Genomic DNA, 16,049 nt, shown 5'->3' on the forward strand with positions numbered 1-16,049 from the left:
CAACAGCCCTACTTCCTCTTTTCTGTGTCTTAAAAAAGCTTCCTGTGTTCCTTTCTCTTTTATTCCCACTTTCTGAACAGAGACCCCCTTTTTGTACATACAATTAGTACTATAATGTTCAATCATTTCACGTTCACATTCTCCTAGTTCTTTTATCCGTTTTTTCCTATCTTTTTGATCAGTTTGTGCCAATAAGATATCTACCATTTTATCCCATCGTTGTCTTAAAGGAGGACAATCATATTCCTCACATTCTCTATCAAATTCTCCTTCCATTTTATTATAATGTTATTTAATCCCTACACTCTCCCTATTTCTCAATTCACTAAACCTGCTATCCTTGAGAAATGTCTTGAAGATATCAAGTCCTCGTCAAGACCAGAGGGATCTTCAAGTTCTTTTGCCTTCTCAGGAAAAAGGACTTCTCCGTTAGATAGATGTAGGCCTTTTACATACACTATCCATCCTGATTGTTGAAGAGTCAATTGTCTTCATCAAGACAAAATTTCTTCAACTAGTTTTGCCTTTTTAGAGAAAAGGACTTCTCTTTAGACTCTAAAAGTTTACCCTAAGTGCCTCCTTAGAGAAAAGGACTTCCCCTAGATCCTAGTGATCTACTCTAATTCTCTTTATTCTTTCTCTCACAACTCATTCATCTATATTCATTCACAATTTTCAGGTAAGTAGTTTAATTTATGTATTTTATAATTTCTTGCATGTCAAAATATCATCAAATACATGAACACTATATTTACTGATGCCAAAAACCGTTCATTTAGAATATCCAATAGCAGAATTTAAGTAAAAGGTTTCTGCTTACCTTTGTATAGAGAGGCCTCTCTGGTTTTGGCATCAGAAACAAACGTCCATCTATTTGACAATCTCCAGTCAATCACGTCGTCGGGTCACCAATTGTTGGACTCAAATGGTCCATTGCATGTTCAAATATTGACAGAGATCTGAGTTAAAAATTAAGAAGTTTTATTTTGAATGCAAGAAGTTAGAAAGTACAATTTCTGCGCAGGAGAGATGTACTACTGTATCAGCCTCTCCCATGATACTGTCCTTCATACTTTTTATCCTGTCTCTCACACACTATCTAAACCCAACTCTATTTGACTTATATGGTGTTGTCTTGACAGTTTGACCATTCAGCAACCAGATATTCCTCTTCCTGGTATCTGTGTATCTTCTCTTAACAGATGTTTCAGAGCACGTACACACAGCTTATACATCTTCTCACTCTCCATCACCCCCACCCAATCACAGGATGCTCTAGCATCCGGTAACATTTCTCTATACTTTGTGCACCTAATATAGCAGTTAACCCTTTATGTCTGCATTTATTAGTAAATGTTTAGCAAAATCTAACAATAAAAAAAAATGCTATCCTTCACCCTCCAGGACAGAGTTTGGACAGCCCTGATGTAAGCTCATTTCATCACAATTAACCTACTATTGGGATGCCATATTTGTTTGATTATTACATTGTTTGTTCATTATTCTGAATCTCCAGTATTTCCTGTTGATTTAATAAACCCCCATTAAACTCATAACACCAAACCTCTGATATGAGTGTGTTTGACAGCTTCATGCAAAAATACACACCTTTCATTTAGTCTGTCTGATCTGAAGGACAGCCATGAAGGAAAGGCTATCAGTGTAGACACCACTGCTGTGTAATGACAAGATACAAGTGCAACGGCCTGAAAGCGTCTGTTTGGTTTGTGTTTGTGGTGTTTCTGTTGAATATAATAAATGTAAAAACAAACTTAAGCTTATTAAAACAGAAGCTTCAGATAGATTTCTCTTTAAATGAAGGATTCTTAATTCTTGTGTGCTGCTGGGTCATTTTCATCAACTCTGGGCTGATTTTGAGTCTTCATTTGGCCTCAGCTTTCTCTGTGTTTCAGCAAATGGATTGATGTTTGGTAAAAATCTGATTTCAATACATATTTTGGGTAAATGCTTGGGAAATGTTCATAAACTCTACTCTGTTCAGATTGACTCATCTTAGGTGATGTTGGCAGTTGTTTTTGCACATACACATGTATTGATTGTAAAGCCATGACAGCAGATAATCATGCGTTACTGATTGCTGCTGGTTCCCCCTGTTAGGAAGAGGAACAATTAGTCAAAATAAGTTGTGTGCGTGTTCTTTTATTCACTCATTTGGCCTCATTTATCATGAAACATTCATGAAAATGTTCATATTTTCCCAAAACTTTGCTGTTATGAGAGAAATGCACACCAGGGGCCTCCTGTACGAAGACTTGTGTTGAATTGATACTAAAACATTGCGAACGGACAAAGCTGTAAATGTGTGTGCGCAGTAAAAATCAGATGTATGAAACACTGCGTACGCTGAATCCATCGCATATTCTCTTTGTACATCCGAATTAACGTGAAACTGAGCGCAAGTGCACGAGCGCAAAACCCCTCCCTGACTCCTCCCCTGTATGAATATGGTAATGAGTCTACTTTGGCAGCAAAAGCAATGGCAAAAGCAAGCAAGAAGAGAAACTTGACAGAATGTAAATGTGAGGTGCTGCTATCAGAGGTAGACCGGAGAATAACTGTGTTATCTGCAAGTTTGTCCTCCAGAATTAATAACAAAAGAAAAACAATAGAGTGTGAGAGTTTAGCTGATGCGGTTAACACAGTGGGGTCTGAACATCGCACTGTGAGTGAATTAAAAAAGAAATGGTGCGATGTAAAGGTGCAGGTTAAGAGGAGAACAGCGGGATGCTGAACTAACACCCTTTGAGGAGAAACTTGCCACAATTGTGGGCGACACTTTACTGTCTGGAGTAGTATCCGTGTCTGTGGGAGACACAGATGTAGAGGAACACTTAGTTAGGGCGGTAAAGCAGCACCCCTCCGCTCTTATCAATGCAGCGCCCACGGCATTTCAGCTGCCCAATCGCCCGCTCTACACCTGACCGAGTGCAAGAATGGGCATCATTGTATCTGCGCTCTTGGTCAGTTTGAGGGTTGTTGAGGAGGGTTAACAGCCACATCTTTAATGGATAACCGTGGTCTCCTGATATGCAGTTCAATAATTACGCTCAATAAAATAAAATAAAAACTTAGTTAATAACATCTTTAAATGCATCACTCACCAAGAAGCCGCCCATCGTGCACCCTGCCACCTTGGTGCCTCCTTGCTGTCTCTCTTTCCAAATTTGGACCCAACTCAGCACAGAGCTGAGGATAGCTCTTGGAAATCTGAAATGGCTAATAAGCCAGTCATCATTGTGGGCCAGAAAATCACTGTGATCCCTAAAAAATGCGCTGGATTTTATTAAAGGTTGATTAATAGCTGGTGTGTATTTCTAGCTCCTGAACAGCTTCTTTCTCTGTGTTTTGTGTGTTTTAAATCTTTAAATAATTTATTATTCACTGCAGTCAATGACAGAATCACTACACACAGCCCCATGAAAACAGTAGAGTGGTTTTCTCTTATGATCGGGTGTAAATCTGTATATTATATTGAGACACAGCTACACAATAGAGTATATGCAGAGCTAGTGCTTCTTCCCATACTAATAAACTTCCGGTGAGCTGTTATTGTGAGTTTTTTCCATTTTATACGGTTCCTTTTACAGTATCAGTGTTTTAATGTAATCAAAATATAATCCGTTAAACAGACTTTGGCATTCATTTAGTTGCTCAAGCGTAAAACGAGACAAAAAGCCATTTACTCGAACGCGCACGTCAGAACCAGCAGGCTAGCGCAGAAGCTCCATTGAATATACTGGAGTAAAATAAATGCTCATGTTATAAAGACATGGTGGGGAAAATGCAATGTAATGCAGTGCTTCTTGTACAATCTGAGACCCACTTTATATCAGATATCACTCAGCCAGTGGAGATCACTGATTTTTAAAGAAAACTGACCTTAAACACGCTGATTTTGTAACCATACAGTTCACCAGACGTGCTTAACCCAGGCTATTGGCAAATTAAAAGTCCCTCAGCATTCTTCAGCATATACACAATATCACACACAATCATGAGAAATGAACAAGTGAATTACTGAAGTTCACTGTATAATATAATGTCTTAAACCCTGATTTAAGTTCACTATTAAACACACCGCTGTAAGTCTACAGAGTTGATCTGTCTGTAGTTTAATTTCAGTGGTTTGTGTTTCTCTTTCTGATCATTATGTTGTGTCTATTTGAGGGACTTTTATTTTGACACTTCCTGTAGGCCCCATATAAAGAGGAAGGCCTGTGTGATTTTGGAGGGAAACACTGTTTGGACTGGAGGACTAGCTGTGTTTGTGAGCTGTTTCTGGACATCTTTGACTCTTTCTCTTAGACTCTATTGATGGACGATTCTCTCATGGATTTGAATGGGAATATTGGGGCTTTTGATCATGTTTGGGTTATTTTTGGACACATTCTTCATTGGTGTTTGAGTAAACTAATCTCCTCAGGCTCTTCACTGGACGTCTTGATGAAGGATTATTGATCAACTCGACTGGACAATCAGGTCAGTTCTGTTGCTTTAGTTCATGACTGTAATATATTGGTGTTGGTTTGGATGCTGGATGTAAAAATGATCAACCGCCTGCAGTCTATTTTATGCAAACAGTCCAGATTTATCAGGATATAACGTGTAAATGTGACATAAGCTCAGTCAGATACTGGAGCAGGATCAGTTTGAGCTTCAGTAATCAACACCGAGCTTGTTTTCAGTCATGCGTCACTACATATGGTGTGTTTTTACACTTTAAAAAGGATCAGAACACACATTTATAAATCATTTTAATTTGAAAACATTTAATGTTAATCATAACCATCTACATTTGGACATTTACACTACAGAACACTCAGCATGCATATACTAGACAACAACTATCGTTTTATAAAGAGTATTTTACAACATTTTAATGCAGTAAATGTGTGTTTGATCGTAGTGTCAAACTAATGTTAAGACAATTAAGAAAAATACAGTATTTCTGCATTTGAACACTTGTGGTCTGATTACACACATCGTATCTATAAAACAAGTTCAAAAATCTTCAAGCTTTTTCTTGCCAGAGAAATGACTGGACAAATGTGAAGTGTGTCATGTAAACGGCCCCTTAAAAAACACCATTGAAGAAATCAGCCTAAAGCTGAACACTTATACGTTTTACCCATTTGTTTACATGACAATGGCAGAGGTTTTTTTGATTGGTTGAAATGCTTAAGTTTGAGAACTGGAGTTTCAAAGTTTGACCATCGTGGCAACTAAAGTAAAATGCTTTACCACAATGATATCATACATGTGTTTAAGGAAGATGTAGATTGAAAACAAACGCACAACAATAATGAATAACAGTCTGCGGTAGTGTGGTTCCTCAAGTGTTTCCTATCCCTTCATCAGCAAACTGTGGATTTACTACACATTACAAGACACAAGCACTGAGCTATAGACTGCATGTTGTCAGTTCCTTCCAGGTTTACTGTGCTTACTGTTCAGGTGACTGTGGTAAATACTGGTTTGGCATATGTGATGCAGTGTTTTTGCCATGTTCATGAATGTTTAAATATGGATCGTTTTGAAGATCTTGTGTTGACATGAAACTTTTCCAAGGGGAAACATGCTTGATGTATAATTGTAGCTTAACTGCTTATTCACACCAAGCATGAGATTTATATATGTATAATTTATATGTGCAGTGCTCAGCATATATAAGTACACTCCCGACTAATCTCTCTTTTCAAATTCATATGTTTAATAGGAGCTCTACAATATTATATGTGTGCATATACATTAGATTAGTCAGTACTGAAGCCAAATCTGGAGCTTATCTAACAAAATAACTTACGATAACACTCCAGAAACTAGAACAGACAAATTTATAAGTTATTGAAAAATCATTCATTCATTTTCTGCTTAGTCCCTTTATTAATCTGGGGTCGCCACAGTGGAATGAACCGCCAACTTATCCAGCATATGTTTTACGCAGTGGATGCCCTTCCAGCTGCAACCCATCTCTGGGAAACATCCACACACACTCATTTAAACTCATACACTACAGACAATTTAGCTTGTCCAGTTCACCTGTACCGCATGTCTTTGGGCTGTGCAGTGAAAACATCATTATTTTCCCATCGTATAACCTGTTTTATTTTTCTCAAGATAGTAATTCTCTCTGAATAACCTTTTAAATTAACGCTTAAACATCAACAGCAGAGCTTCTCCACAATGTCATCTGTAGTTTTACATTACTCTGTATTTAAATTGATCATTTATTAGCTGGAAAACTCTCGCTCTGAATGAGACCTCAATGATATCGCTGCTCTACATCTTTAGCATAGTTGAGGTCTGAGTTCTGCTTTTGTTTCTTTGTGGTTATAGTGCTTGGTTAACGGGCCCTGTGAAATCCAAATGACATGTTTTATTACTATTATTCTTATGTGACGAGTCTGATGGGCTTATGAATGGCAGTGTTGTGATGTTGACTAAATGAGATGGGCTAATTTATAAAAGACAGTAGTTCTCTTTGAATAATCTTGTAAAACAGGGCTCAGCGTCAAGCAGAGTCTCTCCACAATGTCATCTGAAGCTCTACATTGATATTTATTCATTAGGATAAACATTGCTCGACTCCTTAATGTTTAAATGGTTTCTAACCAGCTGTCAGTGTTTTATGGATCATTCGCTGGAATATACTCATTCTGAATGGTATCCCAATGATATTGTTGCTCTACATCTGTACCGTTACAGTTGAGGTCTGCTTTTGTTAAAATAAAGGAAAAATAAAGATGCTGAAACTAGCACCAGATACCGGAGTGACCTTTATCTTTGTACTTTAATTTGTTAGCCTGTTTTGCAGAATTTCAATGTAAATTATATTATTTTTTACCATGGTTTAACCAATTGTTTGCTTTAATCTTAGTAGAGGAGCTCTTATTAATACCATCTGTAGATTACAATGTCATAAGCCTTTTATATTTCAGCAGATTCTACCTATCTGTCAGTGTTAATCATCTATTAGCTGGAAAATGCTCATTCTGAATGAGATCCTGACGATGTTGTTTCTCTACATCTTCATAGTTGAGTGATGTAGACTAAACGTGATTGGCTGATTTAGAAAAAGGGGGAGGGGCTACTGTCGACTGCTGTCTTTGTTTCAGTTGAGATTGCATTAAACATTGAATAACGCACGTTTCACAGCCCTTCGCAGGACCTTTAAGTGTTTTCTCACTGAACTTTACACATCTTCTGTTTTGCTAGTTTCTGCGTGGCTCTGATAGCCAGTTGAACGGCCTCTGTGCGACTGATTCCTTTGCTTTCGGCCTCCTTCAGCGCGCTCTCCTTCTCCTCCGCCGTCACCACCACCTTCTTCAGGAGCTGTGCTATAGCTGCGATACACACGTCCGAGAACGAGCGCTCCGCTTCATGACGAGAATCCTCCACCAGACGCCAGTAGATTTTCTGCCATTCCGTCTGAGTGACCTTCTTGCGCTTCTGCTTGAACTGCTTGACTTTCTCCTGCAGTTTCTGCTTCTGAATCTCCTGAATGTGTTTCTCGGTTTCGTTAAACATGTCATTAGTGAAGTGCGCTCCTTCGTTTTCCTCCACCATCTCCTCTACTTTACTGATCAGATCTTTAAACTGGGGGAAACTGGCTGAGTTGTTGTCCAGACAGATGAACCGTTTTCCACAACTCTCCACCAGCTCTTTAAGATCTGGATCGCTGTCCTGTAGGAACTGCTCGACGGTTTTATTCTCCTTCTCTAACTGATCTTTATACGTGAACAGGATCATGGTGTATTTCTCCATCTGGTCTCCAAACACTTCTTTGAGCTGCTCCACAGTTTTTTTATTCTCCTCTGTGAATCTGTCCACTTTAATTACTATGAGAAACGCGTGTGGACCAGGAGAGGCGTACGTGAAGCATTTCAGTATTTCGCTTTTAATCTCGTCTTCGCTGAGATTAGTGTCGTAGAGTCCAGGAGTGTCGATGACGGCAATCTCTCTATTGATTCTCACCATAGTTTCTGACTGGCACTCTTTAGTCTGAGAGCTTGAGCTAGAGAAGGATTTGAAGCGGTTTCTGCCGATAATCGTGTTTCCACTGGCACTTTTCCCCACTCCAGTTTTCCCCACCAGAACCAGTCTGATCTGCTCTTTCCCTTCAGGATTGTGAGGATGTGAATCTTCTGTTGAGCAGTCTTCTGAAACTACAGCAGAAACATCAAATCACTAACAGCATTGATTCTGTGCAGTCTGTCCTAAAGGTAAATCTGAATATATCTAGGCATGGCTGAATGTTAAGGGTTCAGTACATGGAAATGGTATACGGTCACCCTCAAACTCCATTGTTTCCTTGTTCTCATGCAAATCCCATGAAAAAAATATAATAAAATACCAATTCTGACCATCCATAAGGTATCGTGTTTAAGTGGCCACAAGTTTTCCTTGGGATATTACAATAATGATTATTTTTCCCTTGTTTTTAAGTAAATCTAAGCTTTGTAATTAACTTACAATATGTGGGACTTTTATTTTGAAAACAATAGAGGCAGGCAAATCCGGCTTGATTGACACAATGTGCGTAATTGAATTTAAAACACTGTGATATGTGCCATACTGTGAGCTTCAAACACCATTGCATCTAAATGCATCATTTTACAATCCCATTAAAAATCAGGTCAAAACACTGACCAGATCGGTAATATGCAAGCCCCGTACTGTTTGATTGCACACAAAGTTTCCTTGTGATATTATTGTGTATGTGAGACTCTTATTTTGAAATGGGAATGGCAGATAAAATAAACCGGCATTCTGTAAAACAGCTAGCTATACATGACTATGGAGTGTTCAGAGTGTCAGAACACAAAATGCAGGATATACGGATTAAAATGTATTCGGCGCCACCCCCAGGGGGCATACGATCTGTTTAACTGTATCTTATGTTAGTTTAACATGTATATTATGACATTTAATGCATATATTTGTAATGAGGCAATAAACACATGTAGACTGTTGAGCATAAGTGTTTAATGCACGTTGCATGCATTGTTGCATCATATTAATTAACCTATGCTGTCATTTTTCTTTCGAGTGAGAGCACTCAAAAGAACATTAATAGAGTTTTAAACTATTAAACGTCATCTGTTTATGCCAATGTTAATATTAATCCCTGTCTGTGTTTTCATATACGTTAGAGCTTCAAAATATAACTCTATATATTGGGGTTGTCACAATACTGGAATCCGATACCAATCGGTACTGAAATTTTAAAAGTGTCCATTTCCCGCGAACATTTGAACGCTGTTGAGTGCATTCTTAAACACCGCTGATTTGCCATTGTGTTCACATGCTCAACAGAAATGACTGTGATTGGCTGTGAAGGTCATCGGTTCACCGAAATCACCACTGTTTACTGAGTGTACCCAGCCTGATCTCACGAGAAAACGTAAGTATTTTACGTTTTGACAGTTTAGTGGCTAATTCGTACGAGTTCAGTCGTACGAAATTGTACGATTTTAAAAAGGAGGCATGGCACCTAACCCCACCCCTAAACCCAACCATCATTGGCGGATGAGCAAATCGTACTAAATTGTACGAATTAGATTGTACGAATTAGCCACTAAATCAAAAAGATTGTGTTGATGTAACCACAGATACAGGGACACTGAAGTGTTTTAAAGCTGTGAATCATCAGCGGATCACTCGTATGTCAGCTTATAGACAAGCCAGCTGATCGATGGCACTTTAAAACACTCCAGTGTCTCTGTATCTGTGATTACACTCAGTAAACAGCGGTGAGTTTGGTGAACTGATGACCTTCACAGCCAATCACAGTCATTACTGTTTAGGAACGTGCTCAACAGCCCTTAAATGTTTACAGGAAATGGACATCTTCAAATTCTAGTATTGTCACAACCCTACTACACACGTCTCTGTCCCTAATGTTGAGTATACAGTAACTATAATGTAGCTTATATTTCATCCACAACTCAACGCTGGAGCAAAATAGGTACCCTGGAGGCATAGAGATAGAGCTCATTAATATTCATGACCTTTACAAAAATGGTCAAAACATAGCTTTTCATTGTAGAGTTGAATTCTGGGCTTATAAATGATCAGATAAAACCTCCTATGGCTACTGTGTAGATATCAGAAAACAATGAATCGTTAACAGACTACTTCAGAATATTGTGTGCATTACAAACTATATAAATTAACTACATGTGCTAAATATTTTACTGAAAATATAATAATAATGTTGTTATAGTATCAAATATAACCTATAGCACTAATAATAACTGGGTGGTTTAGAGTTAGCTTTATGCATTAAGTACTTCATTATCCATCACACTCATCTTAACTCATACATGAGATTTCGTTGTCCTTATTTGATCGCTGTAATAAAAGTATGCTCTAAAAAGAACTTACAATTGACGAAAGCCTCCTTGCTGTCGCTTCTTCTCATGTGCTCCATGATAAAGTTCCCTCCGTTCTCCTCCACCATTCCCTCAATCTTCTGCAGCAGATCTTTCACCTGATCTCCTGATTTACTCTTGTTGTTGAAACAGTGAAATCTTCCTCCACATTCAGTCACCAGTCTCTGGAGATCTGCGTGATCCTCATCTTCTAGATGTTCCTCGATGGTCTGTGGTTCATCCAGATCCTCCAGCTCATCTTCACGTGTGAACAGGATCATGATGTACTTCTGAACTCCAGGACCAAACAGATGTTTAACATACTCCAGGATCTCCTCTTCATTCTCCACCTTCTTCACTAAAGGCACGACCAGCAGAACTGAACTGAGACCTGCTGAACATGCAGACAGCAGCTGCTCCTCCAGTTTCTGCAGTTTCTCTTGATCCACATCTGGATCCAGCAGATCTGGACAGTCCAGCACATCAATCTGCTTCTGTCCGATCTGCGTTACAGCATGACAAACCTCCCCAAACTCTGCTTCAGCTTCATACTTTTTCTGTTGTACATGAACTTTAAATCTCTTTTGCCCCAGTATGGTGTTCCCAGATGAGCTTCTCCCAGAACCCTTCCTGCCCAGCAGGAGGATCCGCATCACTGGATCATCCAGACTAGAGCTGCTCGCAGACATCTCTGAAACAGACAGACAATACAGAGTAAGACATTTTTCTTATTCACATGTTCACTTTTCAGTCTCTATTTTGGTTCATTACAAAACAAATGAGGGTTTATGTGAGTAATCGCTAAGCGTTGTGCATGCATTTGACCATTAATGACATGTCCGTGTTCTGCACATCTCTGAGCTCATGCACACAACAACACGCACTCTTAAAAAGATGAATGAATCAAATGCACTTGTATCAAGTGCGTCCCATGAATGTCACGTTACATGATTTTACTGACTTGAGATTTGTGAAGGATTGAATGCAGAGTGCTCTAAGAGGGGCAGGATATGATGCAATAATCGTTTTATCTTCGAGTTAACCTCTTAGGGCTTGAGTGTTTACATGCGTGGACAGCAGATTTTAGCTCTTAAGTGGCTGTTTAAAATACTTTGAGTGTTTTATATTTTGTCACAGACATACAGTGTCATCCTGCAACTGTTTTCAGCATATGAAATCGCCCAAACACTATTTTTAACTGTTCGAAATGGGAAAATTTTTTTGTTTTTACTCTCTGATAGTCAAAACAAGTTATAAAAAAATATTCTATGTTAAATATGCATCACAAAACAGTCGAGAAAAAGTGTTATGTAAATAGGGACCACGAGTAAACATATATAGACATTATTTTTCTCTAAAAGTACATCATATCAAAAGATGATACTTAGATTTTTATTCTGATTAGGTTCCAATAAGCCCAAAATAGCAAAGAGAAATAAGAAATGCATGTAAAAACACCTTGGGCCTCAAGAGGTTAATGTATTTTCCAGGCAACAACATCATGTTCTCCCTCAGGAAGCCAATATGGAAGTACCTGAAACTGCCATTCATGGAAATTTAGCTACTTCTGACTCCATAATAGAGCAGATTTCTATTGAGCCCAACGTTAAAATGGCCGACTTTACAGCTGATAAAGACATGTTTACAGCCTGGTACCAAGAACGATTTTGGTTCATATGGCTAATATTACTCTTCATGACTACTGTGAGGGGGGTGAATTTTATTTTATATATTTTTTTATAACTCATCCATTAAATTTTTATTAAGTTTGATTTAAGTTTGCATAATTAAGGGCGTGGCCACTTGAGTGACAGCTAGGTCTCGCTGGTCGCCGTCACTTCACATCAGCTGATTCCGGCTGATTAGCTGCTGAACTCGGCATGTTCATAATTTTTTTGTTTTGTTTTATGTGGCTTTACACAGTCAGCTGCCTTTTGGGATTATTTCCTACAATTATCAGATGATATGGGATGCTGTGTGCACTTAATTGTGCTCACAAACCATTCACGTGGCCTCCATTTTCCAGGTGAGTGACATTATATACTTATATACCAGCTCTATAAATGTATTTGTTTGATTTAAGATCATTCATCATTAATATTTTTCTTTAGACCTGTAAAGCACTCCAGAATGTGACAGATTGATTAGCTGTAGGCTCTAGAACAGTCATCTGAAGCGTTATCATACAGTGTTATGCTGGAGTTCATCAATAGTCCTGCATTTACTAACACAGACTATATCTGAAGTGTTTGGAAGTAATTAGCATTTTCCTCCTGTAGAAAAACGTCATAAGAGCAATGTTTAGTGGCTCAATGTGTTACAGAAGTGTTTTTAAAAAACAAGACCACTTTATTGATATAGTGTACAACCAAGCACACGTGGTCAGAACACAAACGAGCCGCTGCAGGTAATGAAGTATTAGGCGTTCCTCCTAAAGAAAAGCCCGTTTCAGGGCAAAATAACGTTAGAAAAGATGAGTGCTGGTAAACTGTTTTGAACACTCCAACAACCCTGCGCTGCAGTGGTTGGGGTTGTAAATGTGTCACTCCTCATGTAAAAATAAACACCTCAATGGCTGCTGAGGGAGAAGAACAGTTTCTGACAAACATCCGCAGTGCATCACATTGTTTTCTATTTATCACCGACAGACATCAAATTGCATTTACGAACTCATGTAAAAGACATGGAGCAATGACGCGGGTGTCTGACCCCTCGGAGTCTTTAAAATCTCCTGGCGAGTGATGGTACAGGTGCGGATACGTCTGTACGGTTCTGTTACTCCATTCTCCAGTGCATCTCTAGTGTTGTTCTCCTATTTGAGGATTAGGGCTGCACGATTAATAAAATAAGATTGTAATCTTGATTCGACCCTACACATGATCTAAATTCAGCTTTTCTATGATTCAGCCAATTATATTTTCAAGCAGGAGAGAAGCACAAAGGCGGTCGCACAAGTCTTCACATTGTTTTACATGCGTGGCTCAGCAACATGGACCCCTCCAAATGGTGTTAAGTGACGCATACTGTTTTATAAAGTGTAATTCACCCCAAAATGTCATTTCTGTCTTAATGTAATGTATTCGTGGCCATGAAATCACACATGATAGTTTGTTTACTGAGGAAGCGTGCGTGTACGCCAATGATGTCTACTTTACTGAACAGAACCTGCATAGGCTGTGAATAACAGGTAATAACGTTGTAAATAACCTGCGGTTTGTTGCACACAGAGATCATTTGGGAGCCGCTTTGCATGTATGTTGTGTAACACTTTATTTTGATGGTCCATTTGAGTATTAGTAGACTGTCTGCTTAATATCTGCTGATAAACAGACATTTAACTGACCATAAGAAACATTGCAAGTACATGTAAACTTACACTAACCTTAACCCTTAACAGTCTACTGATGTAGATGCAATGTGACTAAATTCAACAAACGGACCATCAAAATTAAGTGTATATAAATAAGTGTAAAGTGTCGGCAGCCACAACATGAGTGCACATTTTAGAGTTATGATTACGACAAGTATTTGACATGTTGTTTTCTTTCAAAGTAAAGTGTTGTGCATGAGAATAAATGTTTAACAGTGTCAGTATAATGACTCTAGCCTATATAATGTTGAATATAATGCAAGAGGGAATCAGATAATTATAAATGTTTCATTTTACCAGTAAAAAAAATGGTCTAATAATAATGTCAATAACAAGCACATGTCTCGAACATAAGAATTCAACTTCAGAATTATGAATGGCTGTATTCTGACTGTGAATTAACAAACAGGACAAACTTAAAGTCTGTTCAAGTCCACCATTCCACCAGTCTATACAAAACTTAGCATTTTAACCAGCAGTAGAGCTACACACAGGCCTAATATTATTATTGTTTTACCATATGTTTGAGAAACTATAATATTAATAATAATAGCTTACTCATATTAACCTTTATTTTACAGCTACAGAATCATGAAAAAATTGTGATCTTGATTTTAAGCAACATAAAACAATCATGATCTCGTGCAGCCCTACTGAGGAGGTGTTCGTTCTTTGATTTCATGTGAGTATACAGAGGATTTCAGCAGTAGTGTTGAGAGTGCTGGTTATTCACTCCTCCACCTACAGTCTCTGCCAGTGCCGAGACTCAAACCTGCAACCTTTGAGTTAGAACTCTCCAACCATTAGACCACACTGCCCGAGATTATAAGATCAATTCAGTGTTTCTAACCTTTCAGAATCGCAGCACATGTATTTTACCACCAAACAAAAACGTCTCGACGTATATTATCAAACTCTACTGAAAATCTCGTCTCGGTTTACATACCCTCTGTGAAATCTGAGCCTGTTTAGTTGAACACAAAGCTGATATTCTTTGCAGGAATTAAAGAGTGACACACAACGATCTTCCTCAACACCTCTGCGTCTTATTTATCATCTTTATAGCAGTCATGCTTAAAGGCCACCTCACATGGATAGATGGGTTATGGAGAACGAGAGCAGAACTGAAATATCTCTGTTGACCAGAGTGGGGAACTCCTGTGCAGCCGTCAGACAAACCCTGTCCATATGCAGATCAGCAGAGCTCTGTTTTACACCGAGATATTGTTATAATACAGATATAACATGACAACTTCTGCTCAAGGCAGCACTGTCGACTCTCTGCATTTCTGGCCGTGTGTAGACATGTTACGGCTGGCACATGTTGTTTCCAGAGCTGCGCCTTTAAATAAAATCCCTTTATCTTTATCTGCGCTTGTGAGCAGGTTTTCATTTCAGCCTAGCATCTGTGTTCTCAAATCATTCAGATGTTGAAATATCGCATTTGCCAGTCTAGCACACCACTCATGACTTGGGAGAATCCTAGCATCTCATTCTCATTTCAGCATTAGCATTTTCAACTTCTCATATGTGGAAAACACTTTAAGTTTCACCTGCAGATCATAGATATGGGCTAAAAACATGGGGAAAATCCACCTCCGGGTACTCTGACACTACTCAATGTCCTCAGCTGATGTTCTGTCTGGCATTTCCTTGCAAAACCACAAGTTTTCAGTGTCAATCTGCGAAGCATTTTTGCATACAGTTATATAGAGTGCTCAGCATAATTACAGCGCATTATGAAAATGAATATATTTAACTCAGTGAATATAGGCAGTGTATTTTAGTGCATTTAAACAACACAGATTTATTAAACAGATATTTATTAAAATAATATTTTACTCCCCAAACATATTTAGAAATTGAAAGATCATACAAGTAAATTCAAGCTCAATATTGCCAAAAATATGACTACCTACAAAATTTCAACTACATTTTTCAATTTTTTTGCTTCCCTTGATTTTTCCTCCATTTAAATTAGTGTTTAATATTTTTCTCTAATATATAAATGTGGCTGTACTAGTGTTTGGAGTGTTATCATAAGTTATTTTGTTAGATAAGCTCCAGATTTGGCTTCAGTACTGACTAATCTAATGTATATGCACACATATAATATTGTAGAGCTCCTATTAAACATATGAATTTGAAAGAGAGATTAGTGAAGGGTTTATATGCTGAGCACTGCACATACTATGCAGATAAGTACATTTAAGAGTATTGCATATAACACATTTGTCATAAGTTGTGTGTCTACTGATATCCATAGCTTCATGTGTAAAAGGCCA

The 16,049-nt window shown here is 38.2% G+C and overlaps 1 protein-coding gene across 1 annotated transcript; it reads right to left on the reverse strand.

Annotated features, from left to right (window-relative positions):
* Positions 1-6,866: 6,866 nt before the first annotated feature.
* Positions 6,867-11,083, reverse strand: LOC130220826 (uncharacterized). Its single transcript, XM_056453064.1, has 2 exons — positions 10,408-11,083; positions 6,867-8,186 (listed from the first exon to the last, which is right to left on the reverse strand). The coding sequence occupies exons 1-2, from the start codon at positions 11,081-11,083 to the stop codon at positions 7,204-7,206; spliced, it is 1,659 nt and encodes a 552-aa protein (XP_056309039.1). The 3' UTR covers positions 6,867-7,203.
* Between the last annotated feature and the right edge of the window lie 4,966 nt (positions 11,084-16,049).

This window comes from Danio aesculapii, chromosome 3, assembly GCF_903798145.1.
Source record: "Danio aesculapii chromosome 3, fDanAes4.1, whole genome shotgun sequence".
NCBI lineage: Eukaryota > Metazoa > Chordata > Actinopteri > Cypriniformes > Danionidae > Danio > Danio aesculapii.